This window comes from Elaeis guineensis, chromosome 12 (genome assembly GCF_000442705.2).
Source record: "Elaeis guineensis isolate ETL-2024a chromosome 12, EG11, whole genome shotgun sequence".
NCBI lineage: Eukaryota > Viridiplantae > Streptophyta > Magnoliopsida > Arecales > Arecaceae > Elaeis > Elaeis guineensis.
Window position 1 is genome coordinate 94,033,685 of NC_026004.2, and position 23,861 is coordinate 94,057,545.

At 35.9% G+C, this 23,861-nt stretch overlaps 1 protein-coding gene across 2 annotated transcripts in view; it reads left to right on the forward strand.

The window, feature by feature from the left end:
- Positions 1-774: 774 nt before the first annotated feature.
- Positions 775-23,861, forward strand: part of LOC105032544 (uncharacterized) — a 28,843-nt gene continuing 5,756 nt past the window's right edge. Inside the window, exons 1-2 of one of the 2 annotated variants that reach the window (XM_019846327.3) lie at positions 775-1,385; positions 3,450-3,527. In XM_019846327.3, coding sequence (XP_019701886.1) covers positions 1,035-1,385; positions 3,450-3,527 — 429 coding nt within the window. In that variant the 5' untranslated portion in view covers positions 775-1,034. The remainder of the gene's footprint in view (positions 1,386-3,449; positions 3,528-23,861) is intronic. The other variant, XM_019846326.3, reaches the window with a different exon arrangement.

Below are 23,861 nucleotides of genomic sequence, written 5' to 3' on the forward strand. Positions count from 1 at the left end.
GTTAGTCATTCACCAAACATGAATATAATAAAAAAATAAAATATTTTTAATTTGTGGAGACGCTAGCTTAATTGCATAAAATAAATGAAGAGTGTGCGCACAAGGTTTTATTATTTATGTGCGATTGGTGGGAAAGTATCTATGCAGTTGCACTAACAATATTCATAAATTAGCAATTGTGTGAATGGTATAGTAGTCAATAAGTGTGCGCAACTTTATTTAACTATGTCCAAGAGGATAGAAAGCATGTGCGTGGTTGGATTATTTAAGTTGTAATGTATAGGAACGGCGAGCATCTTTACATTAAGTTTGCATAACTAAACACTTCTTATCATAAAGTGGGGAGGAATTCTTGTCACATAACAATTAGGAAGAACATTCTTTTCAAGTAATGATTGGGTTGTGCATAACATTAAAAAAAATCAGAGAAGTTAAGCACCAAAATTGTGCAAAATAAAATTCGATTTTCTCTTGCTAAATGCAATTGATCTGCAGATTGATATAGAATCAACCAAAATGATCAAAAAAAAAAAAAAGCAAAGACTTTTCAAAAATTAAGGAGACACAAAAATCAATTTTGTTTTACCTATGGAGGGATGGTAGAGAATTGGGGAGCTGCGGAGGTCGATTTAGCATTCAAGGATGGTGGGAGAGGCCACCTGAAACAAGTGAAGGGTGGGCAGTTTTGTTTTATTTTATTTTATTTTATTTTATGAGGTGGGTATTCCATGGTAGTTGATCAGATTAGGAAGGCGACCTCATCCAAGTCCGACTAGTTGCCAGGCCTGATTACTTTTCTATCGCTTGTTCGATTCGAGAGTCCGATGCCCAACTCTCCTTCTCCTCGACTCAACGTCTTCCACTTACACTGCACCCTGAACTCCCCACCATCATCATCATCCATTTCTCTCTCTCTCTCTCTCTCTGGCCAGCCAGTTGCAGGCAGATTTGCAGTGCAGACGCCGGCTCCGGTCCGTGATATATCCATCTCTCCCCAGATCAGCTAAGTTCTTCCTGAAAGTTAAAAAAGGTCCATGAAGTCTCTCCGCCTAATCCTTCCTCAGTCCAACTCGGAGCTCGGGGGATGGACGCCGTCCGGGAGCAACCCGATCAGGAGGAGCAAGACGCCCGGGAAGCTGCTGGGGACGGCCCTCCTGAGGACGCAGCCGTTCCCAGTGGCGGCATCCATGCCGAACTCTATCGCTGGCCATCCTAAGGAGGCAGCCTCTACTCTCTCTTCCTCGACCACCAGTCATCGTGATTGTGATCATGGAGATCCTCCTCCTCCTGCGTCAGCTGCGACGCCGGACCCCCAAGCCGACTCGTCGGCCGACCGCTCTGCTGCTGCTGTGGATGCAAATGGTTTGGAGGAGGAAATCGAGAAGGTGGGTGCCTGCCGGACTCCCTCCCCCTTGCATATCATCTGATGTAATAACAATATTAATATAACAACAAAGTCTCTCGCTTGCTGCAATCAATCGATAAAGTAATTAGTGGTCTTGGTTCAATTGCTTTAGAATAATGGTGACGATGATTGCCCTGGTTTATCATCAGTAACGGCGTCAAGGATTTTTATTAGTTATTACTTTGTAGTTAAATCTGATCAATCATGTTTCCAATTCTTTTTTCATAATTTCCTAAAATCTCTCCCTTAATTAATCACCAAGCCTTCCATATATTGTAGTTTTTTCCTTTTGTTGTTCCTATTCTAAATTTCTAGAAGATTTATTTTAGAATAGTATGCACGATACATTTGATTTTTTTTTTTTTCCCCTCCATATGCACCTTTATAAATATCTGCAAATTGCTTGTTTACTCTCACAAATTGACTCTTTACTTGTACATCCTTGTTAATTATTCTTAACACTATAAATATCTGAAATTACATTTATACGCTTGCAAATTTGCTATATATATATATATATATATATATATATATATATATATATATATATATCCTTAAATTATTTTTTGTATATATACATAGTCTAAAAAGTTTCCTTTATGTGTATATATCTCTATAAATTATTTCTTTTTTGCATACCTATGTTTATTGAGTTAAGGGCATATGTACAAAAAGAAATAATTTATAAGCATGTACACACAAAATAAATAATTTATAAAGACATACACGCAAGTAGTGAATTTGTGAGAGTATGCACTTTTTTGTTTTTGTAGATATTTATAAGGGTATAGATATAAAAAGAATGATCAACAAGGCCGTATATATAGATAAGAAAATTGTAAGGATATTCACATAATTTGAGTATTTAAAGGACACATATGCAACAAGATTAAATTTTTAATATTGGAAAAACAAAATTATTACTAGTTTACACTTAGAAGTTATAAGCTATAGAAAACACTTTTTTCTTTTCTTTTTTGTTTATGTACGTGCGATGGAAGGACCGATAGGCAAAGAGCTGCACCCTGAGGGTGGCCCTCTCCAAACATCCCTTAACCCCATCAAACCTTGATGAAAGCTAGTTTCGATTCCAAGTCGCTTGATCCAACAGCCAAGCCTTTCTCTTTTGGGTATGGAAGAGAAAACTAAGTTTTTCTTGGAATAGAAGGACTTGTACAACCATCCTCTCGAAGTTCAATGATAGTCACTAATCCAAAGAGAAATCATGATTCATGGATATAGCTCGGCCCACAATCCAATCAACTGCTTTATCCGTATCAAAGGCTGCTAGTAGATCATCCAATGTATGCCAATAAAAGGTAACATCAGTCTTGCAAACCCACCCCACGTCTCCTCTAAATGGGGACAATCTAGTAGTCTATTTGATATAGATTCCATGGTGGAGAAACATCTACCGCAGTTGATATGTTGAATGTTGAAACTATATCTCATTAGCAATTCACAAGTTATACATCTTGCCACACAGTTTGCCATAACTGGGAGCCTTGGAGATACTTAGTCAGAAAGGGCATTTCATGGAGATAGAAAAATACACCGCGCTTACCCATACTTTACATAGATTGTTTAGGCCCCAAATTGACGAGGACATAATTAGCTTGATAAATTGACACATTAGATTGGTCAACCCCATTTTAGTGATCAATCACCTCAGATCATATGTTAACACATCATTCGAAATTATGATATCACTCTTCTTGGCAATGCCACTATGTGGAATTGGTTAAGATGACCCATTTGTTTCTTTATACATGCACATGCGCACGCGCGTGCGCGCGCGATATATATATATATATGTGTGTGTGTGTGTGCAGGTTTGGTGGGGTTCCTCTTCTTTTTTTTTTTTTTGTACTCTTCTTCTTCTTAATAAATTTGGTTGGCTATTGGGCTACAGTATAATAGTTTTCTTTGATATCAAAAAAAAAATCTCCATATATATGTGTGTATGCATTTATCATGCATGTGTACACACATGCACATATATTTACATATGGACACATGACATTAATTTGGGCCTTTCATGAAGGTGATTTATCGGTGCCGGTTCATGACATTTCTTGGCATAGCTGGTTCTTTGATGGGATCCATCCTCTGCTTCCTCAAGGTATTACCGGGTTTTTAATGAGGGATATTACTTCTCTGTTATCCTGTGAAGAAAAGATAATTAGAATGGCTTGATTTTATTGAGCATAGTGAATAAGTATATATATATATGCATCATGTGTACAAAGTTAGCATATGTACAAAATCAATTTAGCATAAGTGAAAAAATCATAAGTCACACTTGACAAATTCCATCAATCAATCTAGATTCTCTCAAATCTAGTAAATCAATCCATGAGAAAGTTGCCCAAGTCCATGGTAAGTGTACTGATAAGTGTGGAAAATTTGAAGAGATCTTTAGGATTCTATCAAATCCCATAAATCAATCCATGATAGAGCTGCCCAAATTGACCAAGAAAATATGGTAAGTATGTAAGTAAATCTGAAAAGTTTGAAGAAATCTTTGGGATTCCATCAGTGGAAAGTTTGAAGGAATCTTTGGAATTCTGTCACTTGCCCTTAAGTTGGAGTGTGGAGATTTGTTACACCCAATTTGCCACTAAGAAGAAGCAACTGATCACATCCTAGTGCCTTGGTGATCATATCAACTATTTGATGATCACTAAAAACATATGCAATGGAGATATCACACATTTAAATACATTGATGAATTATGTGACAATCAATTTTGATATATTTAGTGTGTTCATGAAATATTAAATTAGTAATAATGTGAATGCCGCTTGATTATCATAGTAGAGCTTCATAGATTGGGTATATACAACATCTAGCTTGATAATAGAAACTTAAGCCATAACACTTCGCATATGGTAGCTGCGACAAATTTATATTCAGCCTCAGTAGAAAAATAGGAGATTGTGGATTGTTTCTTTGTCTTCTATGGTACAAAAAGATCCTAAGAGGCTGAAGTAGCCTATAGTAGATCATCGAGTCATAAGACAAATAGCCCAATCTGAATTGCACAAGTACATAAAGTGAGATCACTAAGGAATGGGAGAAGTAATCCTTTCCTAGGAGATAATTTTAAATAGTATAATACATAAATAGTAGCATCATAGCTTGACTTCTTTGGATTTTATATAAATTGATTGAGAATGTGAATTGAATAAATAATTTCTGATCTTGTAATTGTCAAATAAATTAAGTGACCAACCAACCATTTAATCGTCAGTACATCTCAACTTCTATTCTATGCAGGGTTGAAATCGGATTAGATATAAATCAGATACTAGTATATCCATATCAATATTTATTTTATTTGATGAATACAAATATAGATACAGATGTTATTTGAATGCAAAAATCTATATCCTTATTTATTTTAAATGGATATGGAGATAATTTGGATACCAAGAATATAGATATAATTACAGGTATAACCAAGATAATTAAACATTATAACCATAAAATCAAAGATATTATTAAATAGATAATAAATCAAGTTAATAACATGTTTATATAATTATATATTTTTTTAAAAAAATTAATAAATACTATATAAAAGTATATAGGATTATATGTAGATTTGGATATTCAAATATCCATTTTCATATCCATATTTATTTTTTCTTTGATGGATATGGATATGGATATGGATATTAAAATCCTTAATTTTTATCTATATTCAAATTGATTCGGATATAACAAGGGATCCATATGGATAATATCCACATCACTTTCACCACTAATTTCATGAGAAAATTGCATGCTTTGGCACCTAACAACTCTAGGTTTCAGAAAGAATGTCCATTGTATACTTGTGTTGATTGTGAAAAACGTCTTTGGAAGAGCATGCCTCTTCAATACCAAGAAAATATTTGATAGAGTCGAGATCCTTGATGTAAATATTAGACGTATATCCTAAAAGTCAGATTGGCTGACACTCATAAAATACTTTTAGGACATAATTTATACTTTGACTTTGATATTAATAAAATTGAATTATTTTCATTCATATTATGTTTAATAGTATCTGTGAATTATCCATTGAGTTAATGAGTAAGATAACATATATTCTCAAGAGTTGAGAATTTGAGATATGCATTAATCTTAGTTAACTCATAAATTACTTTCAATCATAGAATCATCATAGAGATAGTGATCGATCTAGAAGATTGGTGTACAATCACTTTCTTCGGGTACATGAGTCTTGAATCTACGGAGTGGAGACATCGGAGTGAAATATAGATACTTGTTAAGAACAAAGGTACTGAGCATGATCATTTACAAATAGTCATAAGAATATCTACCTTCTCGTCAGTGATATGTTTATAGCTACAGTTGCATGTCTAGTTTTCTGATCTGAGATGCATCGATAGTATATCTTGAGGGTATTGTAGTTTGACTACACCATCACTTGGTCACCTAGTCATATGGAGTCTTGATATGTATGTTGGCTGTAGTATATTTATTATAGGAATTGAATTATATCAAGATGAGATCTATCAACCTTGGTAGAAGAGGAACAGTCCTATGTAAATCATGAGATCGAGTCCAAAAGCTAATGGTCATGGCAATGTAAAAGATAGAAAATAGTTTCTATTGAATTTTATATCGAACTTGAATCAAGTGATTCTATCATATGATAGATATGAGGTTTGACGAGTTTATTTTGATTTCAGATCTATTGAAACTCACGATAGAAAAATCGAATTATATGATAACTATACGCAGAGATTTATTTTTTTATTTTGCTGGATTCTCACTACATACTGCTTGATGTCACTGATAGATTGTGAGATCAATTAAAATTATTTTGATGATCGATAATTTTAATTGACTGAATTGAAAAGAGTTTTGATCCATCAAAAAGTATTTTGATGATATTATTGATAGAGATCACAATATATGTCACTACCAGATAAAATTAAATCTATGGGGTCACACAAATAAGGATTTTGATTTTGAATTACATAATTAAACTAAGTGTAGTCTTATTAGGTTAGGATCAATTGAGTCCTAGCTTTGAATTTAAGGAAGCTATGCTAGCACATGGTTAAACCCATTTTCTCCTACTTAATTTGAATTTTCTATTAGATAGGATTTAACCTAATTAAAGTAAGCTCAAATTGGGTTATAAATGTTGGTTCACCAAGATTTAATTTTGACCTAATCATATTAGGTTTTATAGGGTGTCAAATGTTGGCACCACCCAATGTTGTTTGGTCATGATGAGGGCTCACACCCACATGGATTTGATCCATATGAGTCACCCAAATTTAGATAAGGGAGAGGCAGAGGGATAAGCCTCATCCATTAGTAGAAGAGGATAAAAGATTTGATCTTCTTTGAATTCAAATTCAGATTTAAATTCAACTTTGAATTTAAACCGTTTGAATTTGAATTGGAGGTGGATTGGAATGAGATGACAGGAATCTTATCCTATCTCTACACCAATCTAAATTTTTTGTTAGTTTTGTGTGACAAAACAAGGGAAATATCAGAGTTGGATGGACTTAGGAGAGTCTTTCTATTGTTTTAAGATACCTGATCTGATCAGATTCCTATAAAAATGGATTCTTTTTTATCAACCAAAGGGGTTACAGTTGATAGAACTTTTTTCATACCTCCTTTCCTCTTTTCCATACCTCCTCTCTCTTTTATCTCTGATATCTAAAGCACTTCTACATCTAAGGATGCTGGACATGCCGTTTCATGGGTTCGAAGTGTCTAAGGCCATCAAATCTGCACAAGGAATGAGAAGACTGTGATCTAGCTTCGATCGAAGCCCTATCGAAGATCAGATTCGAATTTGATCGAGGAGCTTGCTAATCCATCTAGGAGTAGATGAATTGAAGAAGGAGAGAGCATCTCAGACTAGGCCCAAGTGGATACCTATAGAGACTGCGCATGTGCGTGGCTCAATAGCGAACCTCGGATACTCTGATCATCAGACTACGGTGTTTTTCTATCTATGTAAGGTGATGTGATCATCCTATCATTTGCATGATGGTTTATATTTATATGCTGATATAAATATTTTATTTATCTGATTTAGATCTATATCTAGCATGCAACATCGGATCAAAAAATTTTAAATTTTGCTGCCTCTGATCCGAATCGATCGAGTGTGCCATAGGATCCTTTAACTGATATCAGAGTTAGGTTATTTGAATCATAGATCTAAATTGGATTGGATCTTATTCAGATGTGATATGAAGTTATGGTCAAATCCAAAAATATTTATATTAGATCTAAATATTGCATGTTTAGTTAGATCTAAAATTATTTTAGATTAAAATTTAGCATGTGGTAGACTAGATCTTATTGATATATATGATATATGCATAGATCTAGTTTATTATCTGAGTAACCAAGTACTTGAAATGGGTTTATCACCAGATCGTCTGATCATAAGAGGAAGCAGAGATTAATCTCTCTCTCTTATCCAATCGATGGATTCTCTTATAATGTATAGAGGTACCATGTGTTTACATCCCATAAAGAAGAAAGATGGACCTTCTGGAGATATGCTCATCATAGAAATAAATCTGATAGTTTCTTTTGCATCCAGTTGGATGCTTGACTCTAGATCTAGTACTCATTTATGCATTTTTTTGTAGGATCTTGAGGATAGGAGGCTAAGAGATCAAGAAATGATCCTACATGTTAGAAACAGAGCAAAAGTTACTACTATGGTCGTGAAAATATATTCTCTGCGATTACCATCAAAGAATATTTTGATTTTTAAAAACTATTACTTTGTACCTGCTGCGAGCAGAAATTTGATTTCTGTATCTTATTTAACACAGAAAAACTATGTAATTAGTTTCTTTAAGGACCATTACACTATTTATTTAAAAAATAATAAAGTTGAAAATAGTTTCCTTATCAATGATCTTTTTCAATTATATATTGATGTTTTTGTTCATTATGTCGAACAAAATTTGAATGCTATAGGTTCCAAATATCTTAGAGATAATGTAAATGAAAAGTACTTATGGTATTTAAGACTAGGTCACATTGCAGAAGATAAGATTAATAGATTGGAGAAAATTGGATTATTAAGTCCGTTGACTTTCAAGTCATATCCAGTCTGTGAATCATGCTTTCAAGATAAAATAATCAAGCTATCCTTTGTGGGATATAGGAAAAGGATTATAGAGTTACTTGCTTTGGTGCATTCTGATATTTGCGGCCTATTCGATTTGTCAGTCCGAGAAAGTTTGTTTACTTTATTATCTTTATTGATGATTTTTCATAGTATGGTATGTGTACCTTATGCATCATAAGTTTGAGACTTTTGAAAAGTTCAAAGAATTTAGACATAAAGTAGACAAAATAAAACAAAAAGCTCGTTAAGGCTTTTCGATCAAATCGAGAAGGTAATTATCTTAGTGAAGAATTTTTGAATTATCTCAAGGAACATGAAATTATTTCACAGTGGACTCCATTTAGAATGCCTCAACTCAATGAAATTTCAAAATGGAGAAATCAAATCTTATTAGATATGGTCCATCCCATAATGAGTTTCATAGACCTTCTTGATTTTCTTTAGGGATATTGTATTTTAACTGCCATATATATACTGAATAGAGTTTCATCTAAAATTATTTCTATCACACCATATGAGATATAATACGATAAGAAGTCGAGTCTGAGTCATCTCAAGATTTGGAGTTGTTCGGTCTATATCAAACGACCACAGACAGATAAGTTAGAAACTAGGTTGCTTAGAGCTTATTTTATTGGATATCCCAAAGAATCATTCGGATATTATTTCTATCTTTCGGAAGACTACAATATGATTATGAGTCGACATGCTGTCTTTTTTGAAAAATAGTTTATTCAAGATGGAGGTATGGAAAGATGGATTAGGCTCAAAAAATCTTCGAAGAGTAGTGAGCCTTGGAACCTAAGGAACCTATTCGTCAAGCCGATCCACTCACTTCTTTCTCCATCTCATAAGTCTAGTAGGATTTTTCATCCTCCTGAGAGATACTTAGATATTATCTCAGAGGATATAGAGAAAATATTCTTCATAAAAAATAAGATACATAAAGACGACCTCAAGACCTATAATGAGATGATATCGGACATCGACTCCGAGAAGTGGTTAGAGACAATGAAGTTAGAAACTGAGTCAATACACTTAAACTAAGTCTAGACCCTTTCAGTACCATGCGATGTCTGGGTGGATGTCTGGCCAGGACACCACCTTTCAGGACCTTTTCAGTACCATGTGATGCAGCAGAAAGAAAGAAGAAATAAAATAAAAATAATCAAAATACGTGGATCAGTCACAAAAGGGCTCGCCTCCATGGGACATGCAAACTTCACTATGAAAAAAAAATTTTACAAGACGAGATCTCTCCCTCAACCCTTATACACCCAATTCTTCCTCACAGAAAGTTCTCCCTCACAAAAGCTCTCTCTCTTGGAAGACCCCCCTGAACCCCTGAAATGCCTGGCGTCTGCTATCCAAGAGCCCTGCTCCTCTCTCAGCGACCTCACACCTCTCTCTCTCTTCTCGGCTTTACGACCTCTGGTTTTCGTGCGACGAGACATAGCGCCTCATTTTTTGTGAGAAAACTAAGCCAAAATGACACACAACCCCTTTGAGCACTATACAGACCCTTTTAGAGGGCTTAAACCTAATTAGATTAGGTTTAGATCTCCTAAACAGGCCCAAAATCCTTCCCTAACCGTCGGATCATGATCGAGACATCCTTGGGCCATCCAATCATGATCGGTCTATGGAATAGTGCCGTGGACCGTGCGAAATGACAGGAAAATGGGTCTGTGATCCACAGACCCGACTGTGGACTGCCAGATCCATGGTGGACCAGGGAAAATCAGACCAAGCGATGCTTGGGCCTGGGCCGGCCCACACGAGTGGGCCTGGGCCGTGCCTGCGTCGGGTGCCTGGGCCCAGGTCGTGCATCGCGCGCGCCCGCACGTGGGCTGGGCCGCCCGCCCGCCTGGATCGCCAGTCATCCTCCGCCATCTCAATTTTCGTGTCAACTTCAAAAGCTCGTATCTCCTCCGTCCAAGCTCTATTTTGAGTGATCTTAATCTCGTTGGACTCTATTTTTTATCACGAACCTCGCTGTGGCTCAATATGGATTGAATCTTAATGCATCAAATCCTAACAGATATAAATGGATCTTCAAGAGAAATATAGGTACAGATAAAAAGATAGAGATATTTAAGACTAGGCTCGTGACAAAAGAGTATAATCAACACGAAGGCATTGATTATCAAAAAATATTCTCATCTGTAGCCATACTTAAATCTATCCATATATTGCTTACTGTTGCAGTATATTTCGATTACAAAATATAGCAAATGGATGTGAAAATAGCTTTTCTGAATAGATATTTTGAGAAAGATATCTATATGGAACAATCGTTTAGTTTTACTTACAGTGATGGTGATCATAAGGTTTATAAACTATAAAGATCCATTTATAAACTAAAGTAAGTATCTCAAAGCTGAAATGTTTGATTCAATGATATAATCAAATAGTTTGGTTTCATTAAGAATGAAGAGGAGTCGTGTATATTTAAAAAGATTAGTGGGAGTGTTGTCATTTTTTTTGTGTTATACGTGAATGATATTTTTCTGATTGGGAATGATATTTTTATGTTGACCTCGGTCAAGGTTTGATTATCTAAAGAGTTTTCTATGAAAGACTTAAGAGAGGCATCCTTCATTTTGGGGATAAAGGTCTACATAGATAGATCTAAGAGGATGCTGGGACTTTCATAGAAGATGTATACTGAAGATATGGCATATATCTCTCTAAAAAGATGTGCCCCAATACACCAGAAAAGATTGAACGTATGAGCAAGATCCTTTATGCTTCAGCTATAGGGAGCCTCATGTATGTCATGTTTTATACACGACCTGATATCGCTTATGCTATGAGTGTCACAAGTAGATATCAGTCGAATCCAGAAAAAGAATACTAGACTTCTACGAAGTATATCCTTAAGTACTTAAGAAGGACCAAGAATATATTTTTGATCTTTGAGAATGGAGAACTAAAAGTGCAAAGGTATGCTGATTCAGACTTCATATCTAATATCGATGATCAAAAGTCGACATCGAAAAGCATTTTCTTGTGCAATGATGATGCTATCAGCTAAAAGAGTTCCAAATAGATTGTGATTGCAGACTCCATCATGAAAGCAGAACACATCGATTGATGCATCGAAGGCTGCAAAGGAGGCATTCAGGTTCAAAAAATTTGTTGCAGAACTTAAAGTGATGCCATCAGATACCATCCCTCTCTACAATAATGATAATGGCACTATAGCTCTAGCTAAGGAGCTGAGGTCTCATCAGAAATCTAAATATATTGAGCGGCAGTTCCACCTCATCCATAATTACCTTAAGAAAGGATACATTAAGGTGAAGAGAGTCAACACTGCTGATAATATGGTTGATCTATTATCGAAGCTATTAAGCTAGCAAAAGATTGAAGCACACTTTGAGAAGATGGGACTAGGATTTGTAGCCAATTGACTTTAGGTCAAGTGGGAGTTTGTTAGATATATGCCCTAGAAGTCAGATTGGTTGACACTTATAAAATACTTTTAGGACATAGTTTATAATTTGATTTTGATATTAATAAAATTAGATTATTTCTATTTACATTATGTTTAATAATATCTATGAATCGTTTATTAGGTTAATAGATAAAATAACATATATTTTTAAGAGTTGAGAATTTGAGACATATGCTAATCTTAGTTAACTCATAAATTACTTTCAGTTATAGGATCATCATGGAGATGATGATATATCTAGAAGATTGGTATACGATCGCTTTCTTTGGATACATGAGTCTTGAATCTATGGTGTGGAGATATCGAAGTGAAAACACAGGTGCTTGTTAAGCTAAGGGTACGGAGCATGACTATTTATGAACAGTCATAAGAATATCTATCTTCTCATCAGTGACATGTTCATAGCTACAGTTATGTGTCTAGCTCTCTAACTTAAGGTGCATTGACAGTTCATCTTGAGGGTGCTGTAGTTTGACTATACCATAATTCGATTTTCTAGTCATATAGAGTCTTAAGGTGTATGTTGGCTATAGTATATTCATTATAGAAATTAGCTTGTATCAACATGAGATCTATCGACCACAATAGAGGAGGAGCAGTCCTATGTAAATTATGAGATTGAGTCCAAAAGTCCATGGCTATGGCAGTGTGAAAGATAGAAAAGAATTTTTATTGGATTTTACATTGAATTTGAATCAAGTGATTCTATCATATGATAGATATGATGTTTGACGAGTTATCTTGACCTTAGTTCTATTGGGATTTTCGATAAAAAAATCAAATTATATTGTAACTGCATCTAGAGATTCATCTTTCAATTTTATTGGATTGTCACTATATGCTACTAGGTGTCATTAGTGGATTGTGAGATTAATTAAAATTATTTTGATGATCGATAATTCTAATTGGCTAAATTAAAAAGAGTTTTAATCTATCGAAAAGAGTTTCGATGATGTTGTTGATAGAGATCACAACATCTCTCACTATCAGATAGAATTAGATCTATGAGGTCATATAAATAAGGATTTTGGTCTTCGATTGTACATTGGGCTAAGTGTAGTCTAATTGGGTTAGGATAAACTGAGTCTTAACTTTGGATTTAAGGAAGCCATACTAGCATATAGTTAAACCCATTTTCTTCTACTTGATTTGAATATTCTATTAGATAGGATGTAATCTAATTAAAGCAAGCTCAAATTGGGTTCTAAATTTTGATTCACCAAGGTTCAATTTTGACCTAATTAGATTGGGTTTATGGGATGTCAAATGTTGGCGCCACCCAATATTGTTCGATCATGATGAGGGCTCATGCCCACATGGATTTGATCCATGTGAGTCATCCAAATTTAGATAAGAGAGAGCAAGAGGGATAAGCCTTATCCATTAGGAGATGAGGATAAGAGATTTGGTCTCTTTTGAATTCAAATTCAAATTTGAATTCAATTTTAAATTTAAACTATTTGAATTCGAATAGGAGGAGGATTGGAATGAGATGACAACAATCTTATCCTATCTCCATACCAATCTGAATTTTTCATTGATTTTGCACGATAAAATAAGGAAGAAATCAGAGTGGGGCAGACCTAGAAGAGTCCTTTTATTTTAAGGCACATAATCTGATCAGATTCTTATAAAAAGGGATTCTTTTTGATCTACCAAAGAGGTTATAGCTGATAAAACTTTTTTCATGCCTCCTCTCCACCTTTCCATGCCTTCTCCCTCTTCTATTTTTGATATCTAAAGTACTTCTACATAAAAGGGTGTTGGACATGCTGTTTGATGGGTACAAAGTGTCGAAGGCCATCAAATCTGCACAAGGAATGACAAGGTTGCTATCTAGCTTTGATTGGAGCCTTGTCAGAGATCAGATTTGGATTTGATCGAGGAATTTGCTGATCCCTCTAAGAGTAGATGGATTGAATAAGAAGAGAGCATCTCAGACTAGATCTAAGTGAATATCTGTAGAGGTCGGATACATGTGCAGCTTAATAGCGAATCTCGAATACTTTAATCATTAGATTGCCATATTCTTCTACTTATGCCAGGTGATGTGATCATCCTATCATTTAAATATTATTTTATATTTATATGCTAATATAAATATTTTATTTATCTGATTTAGATCTGTATTTCGTATGCCGGATTGGATCAAAAATTTTTGAATTCCGTTGCCTTTGATCCAAACCGATCCAATACCCCACATGATCCTTTAGTAAAAGTGAGTATATAAGAACTGCTTGAGTGTAATAATTTGTTAAAAATTACTATCAGTCATGATAATATCATCAACATACATGAGGACTACTTTGGAACTTGAATCGGTATTGAGTATAAAAAATGAGTAATTTATATTGGATTGCTTGTAGTCTGCTACTTTAATGATAGAGGGTAAACTTCTCAAAGCAGTTTTATGAGGCTTATTTCAGACTATGGATAGACTTGTATAATTTACAAACATGATACTCTCTTTGTTGTGATAAATCTGATAGTAAAAGCATATACACATCTTCATATAAATATCTATAAAGAAATACATTATTGACATCAAGTTGGTATAAGGTCTACCATGTATCGATGCAACAGTAAGATGGTAGCATAACTATAAATACTTTGAGAATCGATGTGAATATTTTATCGATGATATGAGCTTTATATCACTCAATAGTGCTGTTGAATGTCTATTTGATTCTATAAGTCTATTTTCACCCCATGGAAACTTTGCTTGGAGGAAGAGACATCAAAGACTATGTATTATTCTTTTCTGGTGCTTCTAGTTTAGATGTTATGCTTTTCTCCAATATGAGTCCTTTAATTATCTATGAATAACTAGTAGGCTTATCATTAAAGGAGATGGTCGAGAGGAAAGTAAAACATGAGAGAAAAAAATGAGAATAAGATATATAAGAGGAGATGGGATCAGCTATACCTAGATCTATTGTAGATTATTAAGAGATGTATGATGATCATGAGAGACGGTGCAGACAAAATCCCAAAGGTATGAAGGATGAGTTTGAGTTCCATTGGAATGAAGCTAGATACTATTTGGAGTCTAGGTTTGTTTAATAGATTAGTTGTGACCACTAGTTGAAGTAGGGTGTGTGGTTACAACATAGACATCTTCATAATTAGGGGTGGATAGGCGAACTATAGGACCTGAATGCATATTAGGTTTGTGTTTAAAGAGAATTATTGTTTAATAAAATTTAGAATCATAAGGAATAAAAAATTGATAATTTCAAGATCATAAATCTGGTGCCCATTTTGACCAAAAGGATATCATACAAAAATTCATTTAATAGCCCATGGTGCAAATTTATGTCAATTGTTGGTACGATTATGTGCATCACAAACAAAAAGACATAATTGGTGATAGTCTGGTGTGCTTTTCAACAACACTTCGTAAAATATCTTCCTAAAAAGAATAGGTGTAGGGAGTCAATTAATCAAATATGTCACAGTAAGAATGTACGCATCCTAGAAAGATAATAGTAAATGACCTAGAAAGCAAAGCATGAGCCACTTCAAGAAGGTGATAGGGTTTGCATTTAGCTACTCCCAATTTGTTGGGATATGTCTATATATGTTAATTGATGAATGATACCATTTGCATAAAAATAACATGCATGGATGTGAACTCCTAACCATTATCATTTCCAATGACCTTAATAGAATAATTAAATTGAGTTTGTACTATAGCACAAAACATCTCGAAAAAGGTAGAAATTTTGGATTTGTGTTTCATCAAATAAACATAGGTACATTTAGAATAGACATCAATAATAGTAAAGAAATAATATGCATCAATATGTGAGGGTATGGGATATCCACCCTAAATATCATAATGAATTAAAGTAAAGCAATATTCACCTCTATTATTGCTTGATGGAAATGAATTTCAAATTTTTCATGTCAAATGACAAGTCTTACAATAGAAATTGCAATCAAATGGAATATTAGAAAGACTATCAGAAAGAGAACATAAACAGATTGATGAAGGGTGATCAAGACGTAAATGCCCAAATGAAGAAGAAGGACCATATACTATCGATGATGCTTTTCATGCAGGTGGTTGAACAAAGTAATATGCACCATCATGCATGTCTTCCATCTTAATTGAGATAAGGTCCTGATTTACACAATAGGCACAATTCAAGGCATTGGTTAGTTTGATCATTGATAATAAGTTGAAGCAAAAATTTGGGATGCACACAACATCATATAGAGGTATATTAGGTGGTAAACAGACCATGCCAGTATGAGAGATTGGGTTATAAGTATTACTAGATAGTTTAATAGGTTTGGTGTCAAGGCACTTAATAACATTTATCATATTACCGAGATTAAGTGTCATATGCTCCAAAACCTTACTATCCATAACCCAATAATCAGATTCAAGAAGAGTGATTGCAATATCGCTTAGGTGATTTTTTGCCTTGATTGAGGAGACTTATAAGTTGTTTATATTGGCTAGTAGTTAATCCAGACATAAGAGAGACTATGGCATCCTCAGTAAATACAAGAAATACATTAGTGGCAATAGCAGCACAAAGATAAAACACTTAGGTTGTGGGCCTATTTCATTGGTGCTTACTGTGCTATCCAACTTTATTTGAATTATAGTTTCGTGCTATTCAATTTGGAGGATAGACAACAAGATTGCAGTCAGTTTTTTTAATGTGATCAGATAGTCCATAATGAGTACAAGAAAGCTGCTTTTTATCTTTACTCATATTTTTTCATCATTGGATTGGCCTCCTTTAGCAGTGAGAGCCATTGCTTTAACATGAGGCATGTTAAAGGAGGCCATTGCTTGTTGCTTTTTTTCTTGACAAACTAATGAATAGGCATTGTTGATATTTGAAAAAGAATCCATTGCTAATATTTGTGTATGAATGGTGACAAAGTTATCATTTAAGACCATCAAAAATTAATGAACTTTTTCATGCTCAATTATAGTGACAAGCTCCTTTGATGCTCCAACTTTATATGTCAGGATAGCTGTGTAAGTTTTCAGCTCATCCTAATAACCTTTACGACTGATAAAGTTGTCATGACAGATTGTTGCCTTTGTTCATGCAAGATAATGTCATGACGAAGTTGATAATCTAGATATCATTTCCTTGAGAGAATCAATCTTCAAGATCATTCTACATTTTTTTAACTATATTAAATAGACAATATTATTATGGATATTTTTTGATAAAGAATTGAAAATTTCTGAAACAACCATGAAATTACATTTTTTTCTAGGTTTTGACAATGATCATTAAAAAAGTATATTTTTTTGGGCAAGGAGGGCATTTCTTATGGCTCTTTTCCAGATGAAATAATTATCACCCATAAAAAATAAGACAGTAAAGCTGCAGCTAGATTATCAGTTGGGTTTAGATAGTATAGACAAGAGGTAGAGTTTTCATTGTTTGACATAAGTGAGACCATATAGTAGGATAGAAAGTAAATATGTTTTGAAGATATGATAACAAAAGCAAGGAAAATATATAGAGAGATGTGCAGATATAGGAATCTCTAAGCTCTGACATCATGAAGAAAAAATGATTAGAATGGCCTAATTTTATTTAGCATAGTGAAAAGGTATATATATACATAATGTATACAAATTCCCTATGTTTATAAAATCAATTCAATAAGTCTTCATAATTATAAGTCTAGCCAAACAAATCTCATAGATCAATCTTTAGGATTCTATCAAATTCCATAAATCAATCCATGACAAATGTGCCCAAGTTGACCAAGTGAACATAGTAAGTGTGCCAGTAAGTGTGGAAAGTTTGAAGGAATCTTTGGAATTCTATCTCCCTCTACCTCAAAGATTTGCAGGAAGATCAGTTACTTATTCCCTTTTTGGTCATTTCATAATCCAAGTTGAATTACCAAAGGCAAAAGAAAGGCTACTTAAACCTAAGATTTGCAATCATATGAACTCTATCTAGCCTCTTCTATGTCCTCTTTCCATGTATTATGCCCCCTCATTACTCCTTTCTACATGGGAGAGGAGCCCTCTTTTTGAGAATAGTATCATGCCCATCAGCATAAGCATAGCATATATATTGCTATAGGGTCATACTACCTCAACCAATGTCCTTGAGACTTATCCTTGAAAATCCTAGACTGATAAAAGCACCGATGTGGGCGACGATGATGAGGTCCATCAAATCCATCATGACCTACTAGAATGAGGCCATCTCATCAGCTTCTATCTGATCCCTAGCTCAGAGTGCCACCAATCCCCAGATCTACATATCATTGATGATGGGAACAAAATCCTTCAACCAACATCGATTAGGACTCCAACCGACCTCTGGGTCAATATCTTGCCGATCATAAAAGATCAGGTTCCTCGATCTATCCAAATGATTTAGAATGACTCTTTGGCCATAAACTAAACTCAATCAAATGACCTATTATGCCACATAGGCAATCAATTGGAATCTTTCAAAAAACTCTCAAAATGTGGCTATGTAAGACACCCATGACTGACAACCTAGTTAGTGGGTGGACATCCTATCCTAACAGCCTAGGGATCTAGGCATAACAAACTCCAGCACCTCTCTATATAAAGATAATAAGGGCACCTCTGAAAGATATGCTCGTGAAAGAACAAAAGCATACTTAGCGTCACTCTCTCTCTCCAATTGTGCTCAAGCTTTGGCAGACTTAGGCATCGGAGGGTCTCCTGTCGGAGTGCCCCTCCTCCGATGTGGCAGACTTCTTTTGCAGGTCACTTGATGGTGCCCGAACATCTCGACCGACGTACTCTCACCACCGCATCAACTCATCTTAGAGCCTTAATACAACAATTTGCTATTAGAGGAAGGGCCCAACAACTCAACTGGAGAGAGAATGCCCTCACCATAAAAGCTCTACCGCTTCTCACTGGCAATCTACTCATAGAGATCGAGGTAGGCCCACCCAGCTGTCCACCACTCATGAGCCTATAAAGCTAAAGCAACTGCTTATGATAGTAGACCCCCAAGAATTTGGTGATTTGATCCGCCAAGTCTAGGTGTTGATGAATGCTATCTAGCACCTATAGTAAACCATCGAGCAATGGCAACCACCTCACCTCACTCTTTAGGTGGTGCCATCTCGACACAACCATCGGGACCATTCCTCAGTCTCGAAGAATCCCCCTCGAGGAATGCACTGATCAGCTTTCCCTGATTGACGACCACTATCCCACTGTGGATCCACCCATGGCAGGCAATATTGATCATCCCCTATTTTTTCTAACAGAGGCTTGATGCCAAGCTATTCCCCTCAGCCCAAATGATCTCATAGGGAGGAGAACTATGAGTAGAAGATTCATCATATTGAGCATAGGTTGGTAGAGGTCTAGTTGGATGGCAGAGGGAATGATGAAGTCTTAGCTTTAGTTCCCAACCACCCTTCACCCGCTCTATTCTTCAGGAATCGATCTTGGCTCAATTCAGGATACCGATGATGGGGTCCTACGATGGCTACATGGATCTATTGGATCACTTGGAGGATTTCAAAGTCCTCATGATGCTCTAAGATACTTTAGACTTCCTTCTCTACCTCACCTTCTTTGTAACTCTGAAGAAGGCAGCATGAACTTGGTACTCCATACTTCAATCAGAGCCCATTACGTCCTTCGAGCAACTTGGACTCAGTTCGTTGCTCATTTCAAAAATAATCAAGTCTGAGGACTTCAGACAATCTTTCTCCCTCCACCAAGAAGAGGATGATTCTTTATGTGACTATATGGCATGATTTAATGCAGCCATGTTGGAAGTGTGCAATCTGGATGAAGTCCTCACCATGTTGGCTTTGAAGCAAAACCCCCACAACAAGTTCCTCATCTCCTCCCTCAACAAAACATATCCAAGGAACTATGCTCACCTTCTGAAGAGGACCGAATCATGCATCGATAAGAGGAAGGTTAGACCTCCAACAAGAAAAAGCATGCGTAGGAGAGTATGCACCCAAGCCAAGCTCAGGTTGAATCCTTCCAACTGGTGAAAGCTCCATACCCGAGGAGTCCACCTCAGTGCTATAACAATTACACCTCTTTGACTGTCCCTCGAGCTCAAATCTTCATGGAGATCGAGGGTAAGGAGTACCTCCACTGACCTCAATCATTGAAGATCTCATCAACTTGATGGAACAAGTGAAAGTACTATCACTTTCATCATGATCATGATCACGATACCGAGGAATGCCTTCAACTGAAGGCTGAGATAAAAAATCGCATCCATCAAGACTATCTCAATAGATACATCGGGGACCACCATGATCGAGCACCTGAGGAGACACCTCAACATAGTCCAATGAGGACAATAATAACTGACCAATGGTTGGTATCATCAACGTGATCTTAAGTCTCGAAGGTACCGAGATGGTAGGCAATTAAGTCGGAAGTCCAAAGAGAGAGAATTGGCAACTTGATTTCTTTTTTTGATGATGATGTTTGAGAAATTCAAACTTCTCATGATGATGCCATCATTATTTCAATGATAATGGCAAATTATGATATAAAAAGATTGTTCTTATTGATAATGAAAACTCTGCAAACAACTTATTTCATAATGCCTTCCAACAAATGAAACTATCGATTGATCGATTAAGATGAGTGAACACTCCCTTAGATAGATTCTTAGAAGATTCTGAAGCAGTGAAAGGAGAAATCATCCTATCCGTAACCATTAGAATGAAACCTCGAAAGTGAACTAAGTAGTTGATCTTTCTTATCATCTAAGTGCCTTCTACTTGTAATGTAATTTTAGGATGATCTGAACTCAATGCATTCTGAGCAATTGTCTTCACATACCACTTGATGGTCAAATTTTCAACTCAATAAGGAGTTAATGAAATCAAGGAGATCAAATACTTGCTCGTCAATGCTTCCTCACTACGATCAAAGGCAAGAGACCAATGGAGGCTTTGATGATTGAAGAAGATAAAAAAAAGACCAACGAGTCTCAAAGAGAACCAGCTGATGAGCTCATCACCATCCCCTTTGGGGATGTTTAGATTAGAACAATTTGGATCGATTTCCAGCTAACAACCAATAATAGGATCGGTTGATGACCTTCCTTCAGGCCAACATGGATGTCTTCTCCTAGTCGGCATCGGATATGTGAGTCTAGGTCATAGATCGATGCCACAAAAGAAAAGAAGCTTCGCCCCAAAGCAATGTGGGCCATCGACGAGGAGGTCAACAAGCTGTTGATGGTGAGACTTATTCAAAAAGTATAATATCTGAAATAGATCTCCAATGTCGTCATGATCAAAAAGGTCAATGATAAGTAGAGGATCTACATCGACTATGCTGATCTCAATAAAGTTTGTCCAAAAGATAGCTTCTCACTTCAAAGGATTGACCAACTCATTGATACCATCTCAGGTTATCAACTCTTAAGTTTCATGGATACTTTCTTAGGCTACAACCACATTCACATGGCATTTGAAGATAAGGAGAAGACCTCATTCATAATCGATAAAGATTTGTATTGCTATAAAATGATATCTTTTAGTTTGAAAAATATAGATGCAACGTATCAGTGCCTCATCAACAAGGTAGTCAACATCTGATAGGCTACAATATAGAGTTCTACATTGATGATATACTCATCAAGAGTATGGAAGCAGATTGACATATTGCCGACCTTTAGGAAGCTTTCAGTGAGTTACAATGACATCAAATGATACTAAACTTGAACAAGTGCATCTTTGGGGTCATATTGGGGAGATTTCTTGGCTCTCTCGTAACTCGACAAAGCATAGAGGCCAACTCGAAGAAAATCCAAGCTCTTCTCAATTTGAAGCATCCGACCACCAAGTGGGAGATCCAAAGCTTAGCCATTTTGATTGCAACTCTCAGTCAATTCATCTTCAGATCCATTAAGAAGTGCCTTCCCTTCTTCAAGATGGTCAAGAAGATAATGACTTTTAAGTGGATGGACAAGTGCCAAACTACTTTTAAGGATCTCTTGGATCCCCTCCACTCCTCTCCAAGCTAGAGGGAGGTGAGTAGCTATCATTATAACTAAATATTTCATCTAGTGCTATTGGTTTGGTTCTAGTTTGAGAGGATGTAGGAATCCAAAAGCCAGTATAATACAAAAGAAAGATTCTTTGGGAGATGAAGACTAGATACTCCAAGATTGAGAAGATGATCTATGCACTTATCACTTCTACATGGCATCTCCAATCCTACTTTTAAGTCCATTCGGTGGTCATCCTGACTAATCAGTCTTTGAAGGTAATCTTTCGAAGGACTGACACCTTTAAATGCATAATGAAATGGGGGATAGAGCTTGGAGAATTTGTCATCACCTTCCAACCCTGACCGACAATAAAGATCCAAGTTCTGGCTGATTTTTTCATAGAATGCACCATTCTAGATGAGGAACTATCCTTGATAATCTGAGAACATGGAAAAATTATCCTTAATAAGATCTGAGGAAATCAAAATATGTTCATAATAGATCCTACACGTTGATATAGCCTCGAACATGCAGGGATGTAGAGTGGGGCTGATTCTTGCTAATTTGGATGGAGTTGTAATAGAGTACATTCTTCGGTTTGACTTCAAAGCCCCCAATAATGAGGCTGAGTATGAAGCTCTAATAGTTGGATTTCATCTAATAAAAGAGCTAGGGGTGAAGGACATCAAAGTCTTCACCGATTCATAGCTCATTGTTGGACAAGTCTGAGGTAAATATGAAGCCTGAGGTTCAACAATGGCAAAATATTTCTAAAAACTTAAGAAGACATTAGTAGCCTTCTGAACTTTTGAGATTCAATAGATTCTAAGATCAAAAAATACTCGAGTTGATGCCCTCTCCTATCTTGCCACCTTAGGGCTGACTGACCATAATAAGTAAGTCTTCATCAAACATACATAGATTTAGAGTATTAAGGAGCCCGTGGTGCTTCAGATTGAACATGAGCTGAGCTGGATAGATCCAATCATCAATTATTTGGATAAGAGAGAACTATCTTCTGATCCCATCTAGGCTCGCGTGATCAAATGAAAAGTATCATGGTATGTGATCCTCGATGGAAGACTCTATAAAAAATCTTTCTTCCTACCTCTACTCCAATGCCTATGACCCTTTAAAGCAGACTATGCCCTTCAAAAAGTCCATGAGGGCATCTATAGCAATCACTTGTGGGGTAGGTCACTTCCTTGCAAGCTCATCTACTGGAGGTACTACTGGTCGATCCTATAAAAGGAAGCCATCGAGCTTGTGAAACAATGTGAGTAGTGCCAAAAGTATGCCAACATCTAGAGAAGGCCTACGATTGAGCTCATATCGATCATCATCTCTTGCCCATTCGCCATGCGAGGAATCAACATCTTTGGATCCTTCTCACAAGCGATCAGATAGAGGAAATTTTTCAACGTGGCAATCAACTACTTCACCAAGTGGGTCGAAGTCGAGCCCTTGGCATAGATTAGGTAAAATTTTACGACTTTGTATAGAAGTTGATCATTTGCCAATTCAGACTTCCTCGAGTCATCATCACTGACAATGGATGCCAATTCGACAATTAAAAATTTAAAGACTCCTACATAGATTTTTACATCGACCATAGGCTTACCTAGATAAGATATCCACAATCTAATAAAAAAGTCGAGATGAAGAATCACACCATTTTGCAAGGATTAAGAATCAGACTTGGTCAGGCAAAAGGACTTTGGATGGATAAACTCTACAGCATCCTGTGGACCTACTGAGCTATGCCTTGATGGCAACTAGAGAAACTCCTTTTAACCTCGCCTTTAAGGCTAAAGTTGTCATATCTATCAAGATAGTGATACCGTCGACTAGACTCAAGCTCTACAATGAGCAAGAGAATTCCAACTGACTTCA